Source organism: Athene cunicularia (genome assembly GCF_003259725.1).
Source record: "Athene cunicularia isolate RWA chromosome 3 unlocalized genomic scaffold, athCun1 chr3_part1, whole genome shotgun sequence".
NCBI lineage: Eukaryota > Metazoa > Chordata > Aves > Strigiformes > Strigidae > Athene > Athene cunicularia.
The window spans coordinates 50,677,996-50,691,353 of NW_020799097.1; the positions used below are offsets into that span (position 1 = coordinate 50,677,996).

At 47.2% G+C, this 13,358-nt stretch overlaps 1 protein-coding gene across 1 annotated transcript; it reads right to left on the bottom strand.

The window, feature by feature from the left end:
• Positions 1–2,472: 2,472 nt before the first annotated feature.
• DDO (D-aspartate oxidase) lies at positions 2,473–13,352 on the bottom strand. Its single transcript, XM_026844982.1, has 5 exons — positions 13,338–13,352; positions 8,203–8,400; positions 7,899–8,007; positions 6,864–7,040; positions 2,473–4,399 (listed from the first exon to the last, which is right to left on the bottom strand). Exons 2-5 carry the CDS (start codon positions 8,372–8,374, stop codon positions 3,832–3,834), a joined length of 1,026 nt encoding a protein of 341 aa, XP_026700783.1. The 5' UTR covers positions 8,375–8,400; positions 13,338–13,352; the 3' UTR covers positions 2,473–3,831.
• Between the last annotated feature and the right edge of the window lie 6 nt (positions 13,353–13,358).

The following is a 13,358-nucleotide window of genomic DNA, read 5'->3' on the forward strand; positions in this document are numbered from 1 at the left end:
GACTAAAAAAGATTTTGAGGAAATGACTTGCTAATAGACAAAAAGCTTCCTCTACCCCAGCAAGAGCATGAAGCCTGCGGGAGCGTTCTGCAGGTGACCAGGGTATGCAGTCAGCAGACGATCAGGGCGACGAAGGAGTCTGAGAGAAAACAAGCCCTAACACAACAGCTAAACAGATCACTTGCGTCTGCATTCGGCACAGAAAAGCTTAGTGAAATTCCCACGGCAGAGCCATTTGTTAAGGGGATAATGCAGAGAAGCTGCCTCAGATTGAAGGGCCATTAGATGAGGTTTTAGAACAAATAGATGCAAGGGATAGTAACAAATTCAGGAGAAGCAGATGTTACTCACTTGTGGGTTTTTAAGGAACGCTAATGGGAAATTGTTGCACTGTTAGGGCTGGTGTATAGCCTTTTACTTAAAACAGCTGAAGAAAAAAAGGAGGATGGCACGTGACACTGTTTTCTTTTAAGTGGTTTGAGGGATCTAGATAAATGCAAGCCACTAAATCTGACAACCCGTAGCAGGCAAACAGTAAAAGCCATGGTAATAGAATAGTTCCAAGGACAGATACAGACTAAAAGGGATGAATCGGCAGAGCTTTGCAGTGAGGAGCTAGGAAGCTGTGCTTCACCACCCTCTTACGGCTTCAGAGGAAACAGTGAAGCTGCAGACTAGAGCAATCCGCTCGTGATGATCTCAGCTTCTGGAAAGCCTTTAATAACATCTGTCGCCAAGAACTCACAAAGAAGCTAATCTGGCATGGGGTAAGAGGGAAGATCCTCTCGTGTCAGCAACTGCATATAGGCTAGAGAGACAAGGTAAGGATAAACTATCTGATTTTTTCACAGTGAAGAGAAGTCACCAGTGACATCTTAGAGGGATCTGTGGTAGGGCCGGTGCTAATCCACATACCCATCAGTCAGGCAGTAAATGGTGAAGTGGCTGGGTCTGCTGGTGGTACCAGCTTATTCAAGGTAGTAAAATGCAAACTGCCTGCAAAGAGCTGCAAAGACCATCTCATGAACCTGGGCAAAGTAATGGTAGGTGAAATTCAGTGTGGATAACATGAGACAAACACATGGCTGAGTTGGGAGAAAGAGCTCCTCACCACCCAGACTCAGTAATGGCCTCTGAACCAGCTAGTACTACTCAGGACAGATACCTTGTAATTAGGTAGGTAGTTCTATTCAAGTGTCAATCAAAAGCTTATTAGTGACTATAAAGCAATTTAGTATAAGAAATTACTAGGAAGGGGAGATATCATCATCAATATCAAAATACAAGGTTCGTCCCCTGTCATGAGTACTGTGTGCATTTCTGGTCCCTCCATCTTGAAAAGGGTATGGTAGAGCCAGAAAAGGTATAAAGATGGGCAACAAGGAAGACCAAAGATATGGGATGACTTTATGTGGGTAGTAGCTACATAAACCAGGATTCTTCAAGGTGGGAAAGAAGAGTCTGAGAGGGAACATGGTGCAGCTTTATGAATTCAAGAAGGGTCATGGAGAATAACTAGTCACCACTTCTCATGAGATGCAAGAAAGGGAGATCACATTATGTTTCCAGGTTCAAGACAAAGATGAAGGCAAGGAGCTCTGCTCCTAGGCAAAGAAGTGTCTCCCGTCACAAGATGTTGGGGACTACAAAAGCACCATACGTTGTTTCAGAAGCAAGTTGACAAATGTGTGGAAGATTAATCATCTAAGGGACATGAAACACTAAGCTACCCCTCAGCTGAGAAAGCCTCTGGGCCAGCAATGGGTAGAAGTGGCCCTCTCCACTGCTGGCTGTGGGCAGAGCTAGGACACCAGACTGATGGGCCTTGCAGCTGAGCCTATTTTGACATTTTTATCAACCAGACAACTTTTAGAAGTAAATTAGAAGAAACCCTGCCACCCTGCAGAACAAGAGTGCACAACCAGAGCTCTGGTTTCTCATGGGACTATGAACACCCCATTAGCATTAGTAGAGTTTCTTTCTTCAGGATAAGCTACACCATTTGTTACTTTTTAAGACTGAAATCAAGATTAAGGAAAACTAGCCCATTCTCATGTTCTTTTTCCACGTGTTTTTATGTCCTGTGTTAGCTGAGAACAAAGCTGCAGTTTGACAAGCTCTACGCCAACACTGCTGTCAAAAGCAGCAGCTCTGCCTCCTCTCATACCTCTGGAAAGGATAAATGATTGGGGGGGTGTGGGTGTGCAAAATTAACCTTCAGAGTTGAGAAGAGGGCAAGACTTCTGAAGGCAGGGCTGGTTTAGGCTGATCCTAGGTACTTATTGACCTATAATTTAATTTTGTGCTGTTTCTTCGGACATCTGTCCCTTGCAAAGGATAACTGTCCTCATCCCCCATGAGAACATCAGGAGTTGGCAGTCCTGTTTGAATGTGGCCTTTTGTCATCCCATCAGGCCACCCTAAATGAAAGAACCCCCCTTGTTTATGAAATGAAACACTAGTGACCTTTGCTCCACTATTAGAACTTTATTTATCAGTACATTTTAATAATGTGAATTCTTGAAGGATTTTGATTTGTTTTGTAGCTGTAAGGACAAAAATAACCTAGGCAAAAGTGGATGCTAATGCTCTTGAATGAGCCATTTAAGATCAATGAGTGGTTTAATCACTGTCAGACCTCTACTTGGATGGTAAGCTCCAGTTTTTGGGAGTGACTATCTTCAGCCACATGAAAGGGCTTGAATTGCCTAGCTCAGCCTCTGCCATGGAGTGAGGGTCTGGGCTCTGGTGGCTCAGCTTCGTTATGGCAGAGGAGCTCATTCACATTCAGTTACAGACAAATTTGTCTTTAGAGTGTTTATCTAGTCTTAAATGGCTCTTCTCTCTTTTATGAAACTGAAGCTGGTGTTAAGATCCTTGTTGGTTTGTCACCGATTTATTCATAGCAGCTGTTGCAAGGAAAGCAGCCAGTGCTGATGCAAAGTAGAAAAGAGTTACTTGCATTCCCAAACCCACCCTGAAAAATCCTTTTCTGCAGAACATGGGCCATGTCAATGCTGCTGTTGGGGGGAAGAATCATTCTGTGTCTGAGAGCAAAATCTAAGGGGCTTGGAGGGAAAAAAAAAAAAAAAAAAAAAGAGATTTGCAAACAAGTGTGAGAAAAAAATGCACAAAACTGTACCTCATAGGGGCAACTTCCTCTCGCAGAAACTGAGTTAAGTTCTCTAAGGTGTAATATGAGCAAATGCAGTGATCAGTGTCACAGACCTGCTCTTAAAATCACACTTGCCTAATCACTGTGCATGACAGTGACCTAACATTGCTTTCTGTAAGAGCTGACCTGGAGCACTCTAATGCAGCACTGCATGGGGATTTCTTTTCCTTGTAAGTCATATGAAAAATGGTAAAGTTTGTTAGCAACATGGCAGGGGCAAGGGCAATAATAGATTAAATCTGGTACAAGAGGAGAGAACTAATTTTTACTGAATCTGAACCTAGTGCATCCAATACCCTTTAGATGCAGATGAAAAAATGCTAAATTGATATTTATATTATACTGCAGCATTCTGATCTCTGTTCTGTGAAGAACATTTACATATCTTGCCTTCTCCTCAACATGAGGCTAGGAGAAATACCCAGGGCAGAAACAATGCCAGGTGGAGGAGAAGGACAGCTGGACTAATACTTGGATCAACCCATCATACCTTTCCAAGGTGGCAGCTGGAAGCCACGCAAGATACCATGAAGCATCTGCAACGGCACAAGCTATTGTCTTAGGTTCCTTCTATCTGATGGTGGAATAAATGTCCAAAGTTGCTACTAGGAGATTCAACACTAGCCTGTTGTAAATGGAAAAGGACCCTCTGGAGTTCAAAGCTTGGCCCTCGATGAGGCACCTTGCAGGACAGCAATGCACTCTTGCACCAGACGAGCAGCCTCTTTGGCTGTGCCCCTGTGCACTGAAAAGCCACCTGCCCCATGCCCATAGTTGTGGACCACCAGGAGCTTAACTCCTCCTTGGCTCAAGACCTCTCTCTGCAGTCTCACACACTGTCTGGATGGCCTCAGGCCCACCTTCACCCTGATATCCTGAGCTCCCTGCAGTGAGGGCTCAAGGGAGCAGCATCTGTCAAAGATGTCTTTGGTAGTGCCAGGGTCAGGGGAGAGATTCCAGTTCTCCTTTTCCCTGGTTCCCCCTATGGTTACCCTGTGTATCCCTGGGTAGATGTAAGTCATGCCATCCCCCTCCCGGATGAAGTTTTTTACCCAAGGAGCATGAACCTTGAGTACTTGTCCCCTGACAGGGAAGAGCTTCTTGTCCCCCACCAGTTGGTGGGCTCCAATGCCTGTGCAGTTGACGACGATGTTATATTCACTGTGCAGCTCCCACAAGTCTGCAACTTTTCTGGTGTATATCTGGACGCCAGTTGCTTTCAACCTGCACAAAGACTCCAGAAGTGAGGCAGAAGAGAAACCCCTAAACTCTCATGTAATTATTATGCACATTAAGTAAAGGGGATGGATTGCCTTTAACATACCAATCAAAACCAAACAACAGATGGGACTGAAAGCAAAGAAAATGTCACAGGGTTTCTGTTTGTGATTTGTCTGATTTGATTTCATCAAAACTATTTTTTACCTTGTTTGGTCTAGAAAAGATAGAGCAAGTTGATTAATATTAGAGAAGGGTCTGGCATAAGATCCTAGGCAGACAGTCAGGTTCTCACGGTCTCACTGATGCATTTCTATAACAGTACCAAGCTTTAACAGCTCAAGCAAGCTGAAAAACATAAGATTTATTCACCATCTCACTTCTGCTAGTGACAGCACTGCTGTACCACACCCCTTTTAATGTGCCTGTTGCATTAATTCCCAACTCGCCTCCCTGACACCAGAAGACACTTAGCCATCTTCTGCCACGTGCAAAGCTCTGGGGTACCCAAGACATCCCCACAGGCTGGTCAAATGTGGCATGGGACCTCCTGGACACTCATAACCTTCTAGAGCAGCAGCCAGGAGTCACCTAGGACAGCTCAGAGCTCTATACATCTGTGTCTGCTCTTCAGCAAAATTCACCCTTTCTTGAAGTTCATCTTTGAGTTCAATTTCAAGCCAAATTCCACCCTGAACCTGCCTGAGGCTTGAAGCCCTTCCCCGTGGAAAGACACTGGCATGAGATGGAGTCACTTCATGCTGTCAGGTAGATCCAGTTGCTGGGGATCTTTAGTGGGGCTTTTAGCATTAGCAAGTCAGGAGACAGGGCTGTGATGATGATGCACTAAGTGGGAAATCCTCTCCTTTGCAATATTCTGGCATCTGGCAAAGTGATCAACCCCAATGTAAAGGCGGTGGTTTCCCACAGAGCAGTGAATGAGCTGAGGATCCAGGGCTCAGCTGATGCTCCAGGGTTTGGTGCAGCAGGATGCTGAGGGTGGCTGGGAAGAACAGCAGCAGCTCTGGCTGGGCAACTTGCTGGAAGAGCTTGTAAGTGTTGTAATTTGGACTCTGCCATCATGCCATAAAAAATTCCTGAAGTCCATTTTTGGACCAGCAGGGTGGGCACAAAAACAATTTTCCTTGTGGATTGCCAAGAGAATGGTCTATAAATACTGCTCAGGTCATTAGAGATTTGAGTATTAGTTACATGTTTAATATGCTCTCACTTCTCATCACCAGAGAGAAGAGAAAGAAAAGCAGCTTGATCATCTTATTAGACTACATCCTTTGAGAAATGAGAAGGCTACAGCAGGAATAAGGAGAGAGCAGAAATCACATGGCAGATACTAAATGGGTTGTACAACTTAGTTGTGCTTCAGCAGAAATTTCGGATTCGGTTAGGCAATGAAATGTAACAGAGCATGTGCACTGAGGAGACAGAATAGACCTCACGTGGCACTGGTGCCACTGGAATACTCCCAGCCTGGCTGGCTGCTAGAACAAGAAACGTTTTTTCACATATTGCAGTGAGATGAAAAGCATCCAAGCAACCGGCTGAGCTGGCAATTTGTACCACAGTGTCGGTACATGTCCCTTTACTTAACCCCAAATCATCTTGCTCTCAAGCAGAAACAGCTATTTGCTCACTTTAGGGGTACTTAAATGGATTAAATACACATCCCAGTGTCAGAACCTTTTTAGATCTGCATCCTGACTCTCCTGCAGGTCTCAAAAATCCATGTCTTTTGGGGAAACTTGGAAATCTGGAAATTGGCAATTTTTCTAACTTTCATGTCAATTCAGGCATGAACTGTGAAGCCACGACTCCTCAGAGTGAGTGCATCACCCGTCTTACACAGGCAAACATTTCCAAAAGGTTTGTTACAAGGTGATGCTATTTGACCTTTTTTCACCTGACAGGATTAAGAAACGATTGCAATAGTTGACCAAATTTGAGATTAATTGGTCCAGCTACTTCTGATGTGCAAAGTCTTCACAAATAAGACATCTTCCCTGACATGTCTATTCTCCCAGGGGTTGGATGTATCTTCAAGAACAGAGGGATATTATTTGGGAAGTCTGACAAATGAGGAGAACCTACTTGTTTTCTTGGGACAATGTTCCCGATAGGTGGGTTCCCGATGTACCTTCAAGGTCTGGCTGGCCAAGCATGGCCCCTGTGGCTATGTCAGTCCTATGCCCAGAGGTGCTCCCACTCTAAGCCCAACTGTACAGCCACAGTGGTAGGAAGTGGACATTCATAAATGGGGACTTTCACATTTTGAAAAAATTGGATATTTATTTCTTGTGCTTCTCCCCAAGGAAGAGCTTGCTGGATTTTCCCCAGTGAGAAATGGCCCTTTTTCAATTTTGTTCAAACCTAAGGCTCTCAAGGAATCCCCAGTGTGCCCCCAGTCCCTCTGCCTGCGTTTCTCTCTCTGTACCCAGCCTGCAGCAAGACCAACCTTTTCTCCAGCCACAGCAGGTAGGGTGGACAGTCACATTTCAGTGTTGTAAAGGCCTGACCAAATTGGTGCTGTGGAAACTTTTGGAGTTCTGCTTCGGACATTGGTCGAAATCCCAGGACAACATCTGACCAGAAAGGTAACTCTTCTTTGGGAGTGTTTTTAAAGACCTGCCACCTAAAAGGACACAGAGAAAAAGCTGCAAAACTTACCCACTATTGCTCTGCCATGTTATGTGTCATGGCAATCTTAGTACAAACACAGGAACTCAGGAACCTGTTCCTGCTCATCAGTGCAGCTCTGCAAGATTAACAGCAGTGGGGAAACATTGCTGCCTGCTGCTGCAATAACCGCCTTGGCAAACAGGCAGAGGGCTGCCACAGCCAAACTTGAGGGTGACACACCAGGATAAACAAACTGCAGAGAGATCTTCCAGCTATACCACTACTTCCAGCTGTAGAAGTACAAAGTCCCCTCACACAGTGTCCCCACCACAGCTGCAGCCACCCTGGCTGGACCTTCACATAGGGCCGTTTCCACACCTGGTCACATTTTTTCGTGTACCCATAAAGCTACAGAGTGCCCAGCCTCAACACTCCCAAGAGATTAATTTCTGTGTACATAATAGGCAGCATGAAACACTCCTAACACCGCACACACAGACACCCCCCACACTCCCCCCAGGTGCATCCCTATACTGAGTTGCTGAAGCTGGAAGATCCTGCAGTCCCATCTCTATGAAGGCCACCCCTACTGCAAGCAACTGGTGGATGACAGTATGGAAAACATCAGTTATTAAAAGACATTTGGTGCTGACCAGTTTTGAGTGGTTTCTCTTTACACGCCTATGGATGGATTTTGCTTGAAAATACATTGTATGTGAGCAGTTGCAATGCAATTTCTTGGGAATATGGTCATAAGAGCTACTCCATGAAGGGAATACGCCTGAACTCTAGAAAGGAAAACCTCTCTGCCTGCTCCAGGACACAGCACAAACGTACCAAAATCTGCTTGGGCAGGGGGGGCCGTCCTTACCCAGAGACCAGGTGAATGCCAGCCTCTGATGCCTCGGCTGAATTGCTGATGGCAAAAAGGTAAGTGAAGGTGTCTTTGAACCACTGCTTCTGCACATGGATTGGTGTGCCTGCATATAAACAAAACCAAACATACAGAAAAGAATAATGCAAAGAGAAGCGTACAAGTCAGTGTAGAGGAGACAGGACAGATGGGGAACACAGGTCATGGCACTTTTCTTCCTGAACCTCTATGCCTCGCTGTGCACCCAGGTGCACCACCACATGAGGTGCCCATGGGCAGCACCAGGCCAGGTTGCACGCACCTGGGTAGGTGTGAGGGATGAGCATCCCAGCTGCGACGTCGCTCGTTGTGTTGGGGCTGAACTGCTCTGAAAGGACTGTCACAGAGCAGCTGGGATAAGTCTCCACAATGCACAGTGCTGTGGACAGGCCGATGACTCCTGCACCAACCACTGCGACCTTGGGCGCTGCCATCTCCAGGATGCAAAGCCAGAGCCTACCTGCATTTGGAAATAAAATAGCCCATGTCACCAGTATCCCTGTCGGACACCCTCGTCAGGCTATCAAATACCCCCACAAAAAGTAACATCACCACCCTGGGGCAGCTAATTGAAGACTAACTGCTGCACACAACCAAGACTAAGGTGAAGATTTAGAAAATCATCAGCCCTCATTATGACAACAGATTTTTGAAAAGTATTTCAACAGCCACTACCCCATTCTCAGCACAAGAGCAAAGGGCAAGAGTGACTTGTACATACAGCACTGGTGGTTGGGCTGTAGCAATCTGGGACAAGGTTTTTTCAATGAAACCTGAGGGAGTGAGGCAACCGTCTAGTCTTCCATCATGTCATAGGCAAAAGTTGGAGCTTTGGGGAAACTGGCTTTTAGGCACTACAACCAAAAAGGTTGTTTGAACATCAGGATATTCAGCAATATTCAGGTCTGTCACTGTCTGGGCAGTGGAAGCAAATCGCACAGGAAGCAAACTGGTTACGCAGAACAGAGGGTCCAGCACATTGTGGAAGATGTTTTTCTTAACAAACATCTTAGTTCCCCTGCAGGGATCCCCCTCTGACCCTGAGGACTGGGTTACCCGCTTAGCTCTGTCCTAGAAAATGAGAATTTTAGATATTGAACACAATGCATAGTTTCACAGGGTACAGCCTGGCGGTTTACACTCTTACATCCAAAAATTGTTTGGGTCATGATGCTTTGGCGGGAAAAGTGTGGGAAGAGAAGCTAGATGTACCCTGGGAGATTTTGTGTCCCTAGTGACCTGAGGTCTCCAAATCATCCTTAGCCCCTGTACCTGCCAGCATGACCCACTGCCCCGGGCTGGTTCATAGGCACCCGAGGCTGCCATGCTTTCCCAGCAGCACACGGTGGCCCCCAGGAGCCAGCCAGCCTCGCTGCCCCAGAAGCCTCTATATCTGCCCCTATTTGCCTTGCTTTATAACCTGCTTTATGTGTCCTGGGAGCAGCTCCACGCCACTCCTCAGCATCATCAACTGCTGATTGCTACTACAGGAGGTGCAATGTCTCTATTTTCCCTTATCCTGGCCAAGTTTCAGAGCTTGGCACCTGCCCTGCTGAGTGGTGCACAGCTCCTGGTTGATAATCCCCTGGCTGCCCATCCCAGAGAGTTGCCAGTCTCTTTGCTTGGCTACATCCAGGTAACAGGTTTCACACCAGCAGAGCCATGAAGCATAACTGAACCATGCAGTGCATTGCACCCTGCAAACTCCCAAAAGCCAGGAAATAAATGGGCCCAAAAGACACTGGGTAACCCCAAATGTGATAAATCCTTCAGCAGCTTTGAAACAGGTGAGTTGGGGCGCACCTGCTGGCTCAGGCACTCCTTCAGGGGGTTACTGCCAAAAGCTGAGCAGGGATGTAGGGGGAGAATCTCCTTTGGAGATTTGGAGAAATCTCCTATGGCTCTTACATTTTCCTGGAATATCTACCAATATTTGCTTTTGGAGAGGATGCTGAGTGATACGGACCTTTGGTCTTGCTCCCTTACAGTCTTGCTTTCTTCTGCAGGACTCGCTCTTCCTTCACTGTAGAAATCCAGCCTCACTAATGTCTTCCCGAGAACCTTTTCTGGAGAGCAGTGCCTGCAGTTATAAGGACGGGCTGATTTCCCATCTTACTGTGGCTTTTGGCATCTTTGATGTAAGTTTAGGCAAGACAGACTGTGTGGGATATGATAGGTCAGGTTTATTTATGAGATCGTTGCTCATAACTCTTCACACAGCTTCTCACTTACCCCTGAGGTTTTACTACTTAAAATTTGATGTCCCTGTTATGTAGGAAGGGAGAGAGGAGCAGGCACTGCTGCCCATCATTGCATTCCTTCTGTATTGCAGCCGAGGGTTGTTACAACTCCTCTTCCTCCTCTCAGGGAGATGCTTATTTTTCTTCCTGTTAATTATTACATCTTTCACAAGCTGACTATTAAACTGCCCACACAGCAGGGAAAGAGGACACAGGGCAGGGGTAAAGATGCACACTGAACCAGAACTGCTGGCCTCCACTGCTGCCACCCACAGATCCAGTCTGAAAAAATGCCAATTTGAATAGGACCTCCACCCCCCAGCTCTACCAATCGCCCCCAGCTGCCTCAGACACCTGCACCGGGAATGTCTGCGGCGGGTCAGAGCACAGACAACATATGTTTCCTTATCACAGTCTCCAGAATATTTTGTACTGGCAATTGTTATTAAAAAAAAACCCAAGAACACAGAAAACGTAAAAAAGAGTAACAAGAAATTAGGGGAGCTTTAATAATGTTGAAGTTACTTCTGTTAGGAAAATTAGTTCTGAGAAAGGTCTCTAAATACATTTTTATTAACAAACCTTCTCGCTCAGCACTGTCAGCTGTGGAAATAACGTGTGGCTGCCAGAACACTCAGTGAGCCTCCGGGCAGTCCGGGATGACCACAGTCCTGCTGGAACATATGTGCCGGGTACATTACGCATCTGCCAGCGATGTGCTCTCTGTTGCCGCTCACTGCTCTTGTTCGCTGAAGCTCTTGGACTCTGATGGAGATTGAATTTCCTGACTGACCTCCCTGCTGCTGGGCAAGAAAGGGGAGCTGCAGCTCGGCAGAGGTTCAGGTTTCACAAGTCTTCCCAATTCGGATGGGATCTTCGCAGATGAGCCAGTTCACTATCAACTGATCCCAATGTTGCAAAAGCCAGTGAGGGTGGGAGGGGGCTGCTGGCAGTGCTGGAGCCTGCAGGAAGGGCTCAGGCAGCCATGATGGACACCCATCAAACACACTGCTTTTCTAGCACTTACTGCTGCAGTCCAGGAGCACAGCAAGCCTGAATGTGCTAATGTGCCAAAAATTAACCAGGTGCAAAGCAGAGGCTACACATGCTTGTATGAGCAAGCGCAGCTCGGGCTTCACAGAGCCACTGAGCCCGCTGCGAGCACAAGGCTCACCTGCGGCTCTGCCCTGGCAGCGCAGCCCGCCCCAGCAGGCAGCCCTGCACCTTGCTGGGAGGGCACACGAGGAGAAAGTATTTTTAGCTGATATGGCAGCCAGCTTAATGCCAGCTGGGGTGACACTTCGCACCTCCTCAGACTGGCCTGTGCTGCGGGTTTTCAAAAAAATCAGCATTTAAAAGGCAAATCAGTTGCTCCTCCCAGGCCAGAATAAATTATTTTTTTTAAATAATGTTTTGTGATGTGACTCGATCTTCCAACTCCCACAGCTGAGGAGACAATGTCAGCCTCATGTAGTGCATGGGGATCCTTATTCCTTCTCACTTCACATCATAGCTGTGTATTACCTCTGAGTGCCACTAACCTTCAGCCTTAAGGATAGCATGATCAATATGGATAAATACACTGGTCCCCAGCACACTCATGTGCACACACACACACACACACAGAGGAACACGCACACCCAGTGCCAGCTGCAGCCGTAGCTTCTTGGCCCGTGATCCCTCCAGGCTGCCCCTCAGTCTGCGATGGGCGCTGGGAAACCAGCATCCCTCAGCTGGAAGAGCTGCACGAATGAACATTATTGCTTTGGCACCTCTGTGTAACAGGCATGGCCCCTCGCCATACCCTTTTCCCCTATGGCCCAACTCCATGTACGTGCTTCCCCGGCAGATTGGCCGCTCTTAGCTTGTGTCGCAACCCAGCTGACCTACCAAACTGGGCATATTTGCACACCCAAATGAACAGTTAAAGCCCAACTGAACTGTTGACCAGAAAATGGATCAACAAAAAGTAGCTAAAGAAAACCAATACCTGTTACATTTGAAGTCCTGTGAGGTTTTTTTTAAACTAACTCGCATCATACTAACTGCTGAAACATTGTTTTAGATTGCCTGAAGCCTGCAGTACCAGGGAGCAAAGGCTCCAGCCTTTCCGAACTGCTGGAGGGGCTCCACATCCACCATACCTGTCTGTGCCTGACGCAGAGCACTTTCTCCTTTCCTTTTTTTTTTTTTCAGATCACTCTTGTTTATTCACTTCCCCAGTTTACAAGTACCCTTGGTGTTGCTTCCCTTCACCTGACCCCAGAGAGGGGTTTTGCCAGGCTCTTTGCTAATGGTAGTTACAGACACTTCATGAAGCTCTCAATCCATTCCTGGGGGTTGGCTGACTTTGGCCTTTTAACTCTGGCCTGGTCTCTTTTATGTGACTTGGGCTGCTCTGTGAGATGGATGCTTGGGACCTGCCACAGGAGGAAGGTGAGAATGCTCTTCACTAAACAAAGGACTCTAGAGGCTCCTTGAGATCCCCTCAGCCTTTCTGCACATATGGCAACACTGCCAGAAAGCAGGTGTCTGAGCTACCCTCACAGGAGACCCTTGAAGCTACCCAGGAGGCCTTAGCTCCTCTTTCAGATAGCTGTTCACATATGCATGCCCAGGAAATACCTCCTAAAGGATGGTTATACTCACCCTGTGAGCTACCAACAATAATAACCTCCACTAGCAGCACCTACATATCAAGCAATGCTCTCACTTTTCTCCAAAACTGGAGAGGTTGGTGATCCTTGTTCCCCTCAGAGTGAGGGTTGTTGAGCCCGTTGCCTCTCTGTGTGGGGAGAGGGGGGAAGCAAGGAGAACCTAAGCACTAGCTGGCCCTGTGGTCCCCCCTGGGCAGCAGGGATCTCACACCTCTGGCCAAACCCTGAAGCTCACACCGCTTACACCACAACCAGCTGTGACAGCCACCATGCTTATACTGCATGGCCGCCTCTACATGCAGCCTAAACCCCTCCCTGCCTGAGCTTAAGAAGCCAGTTTGTGCCTCATGGAAAGTCCCCAGGGCCAGCGCTAGGCCCCCGCACGGCCCCCATGGGCACCTTCCCTGACCCTCGGCAGCAAAAAGGGCTCTATCATCTAACATTTCTTTGACTGGAAGTACGGTCCAAAAAAAACAACAAGCAGAGAGAGAAGGCAATACCTGCTGAGGAGGAGGCCCCTG

Coding starts and splice junctions, on each gene's coding strand:
- DDO (XM_026844982.1), bottom strand. CDS start 8,374: ATGGCAGCGCCCAAGGTCGCAGTGGTTGGTGCAGGAGTCATCGGCCTG. Junction 8,008..8,202: donor CATCCCTCACACCTACCCAG/GTGCGTGCAACC, acceptor GTTTATATGCAG/GCACACCAATCCATGTGCAG. Junction 7,041..7,898: donor GGCATTCACCTGGTCTCTGG/GTAAGGACGGCC, acceptor GTGTCCTTTTAG/GTGGCAGGTCTTTAAAAACA.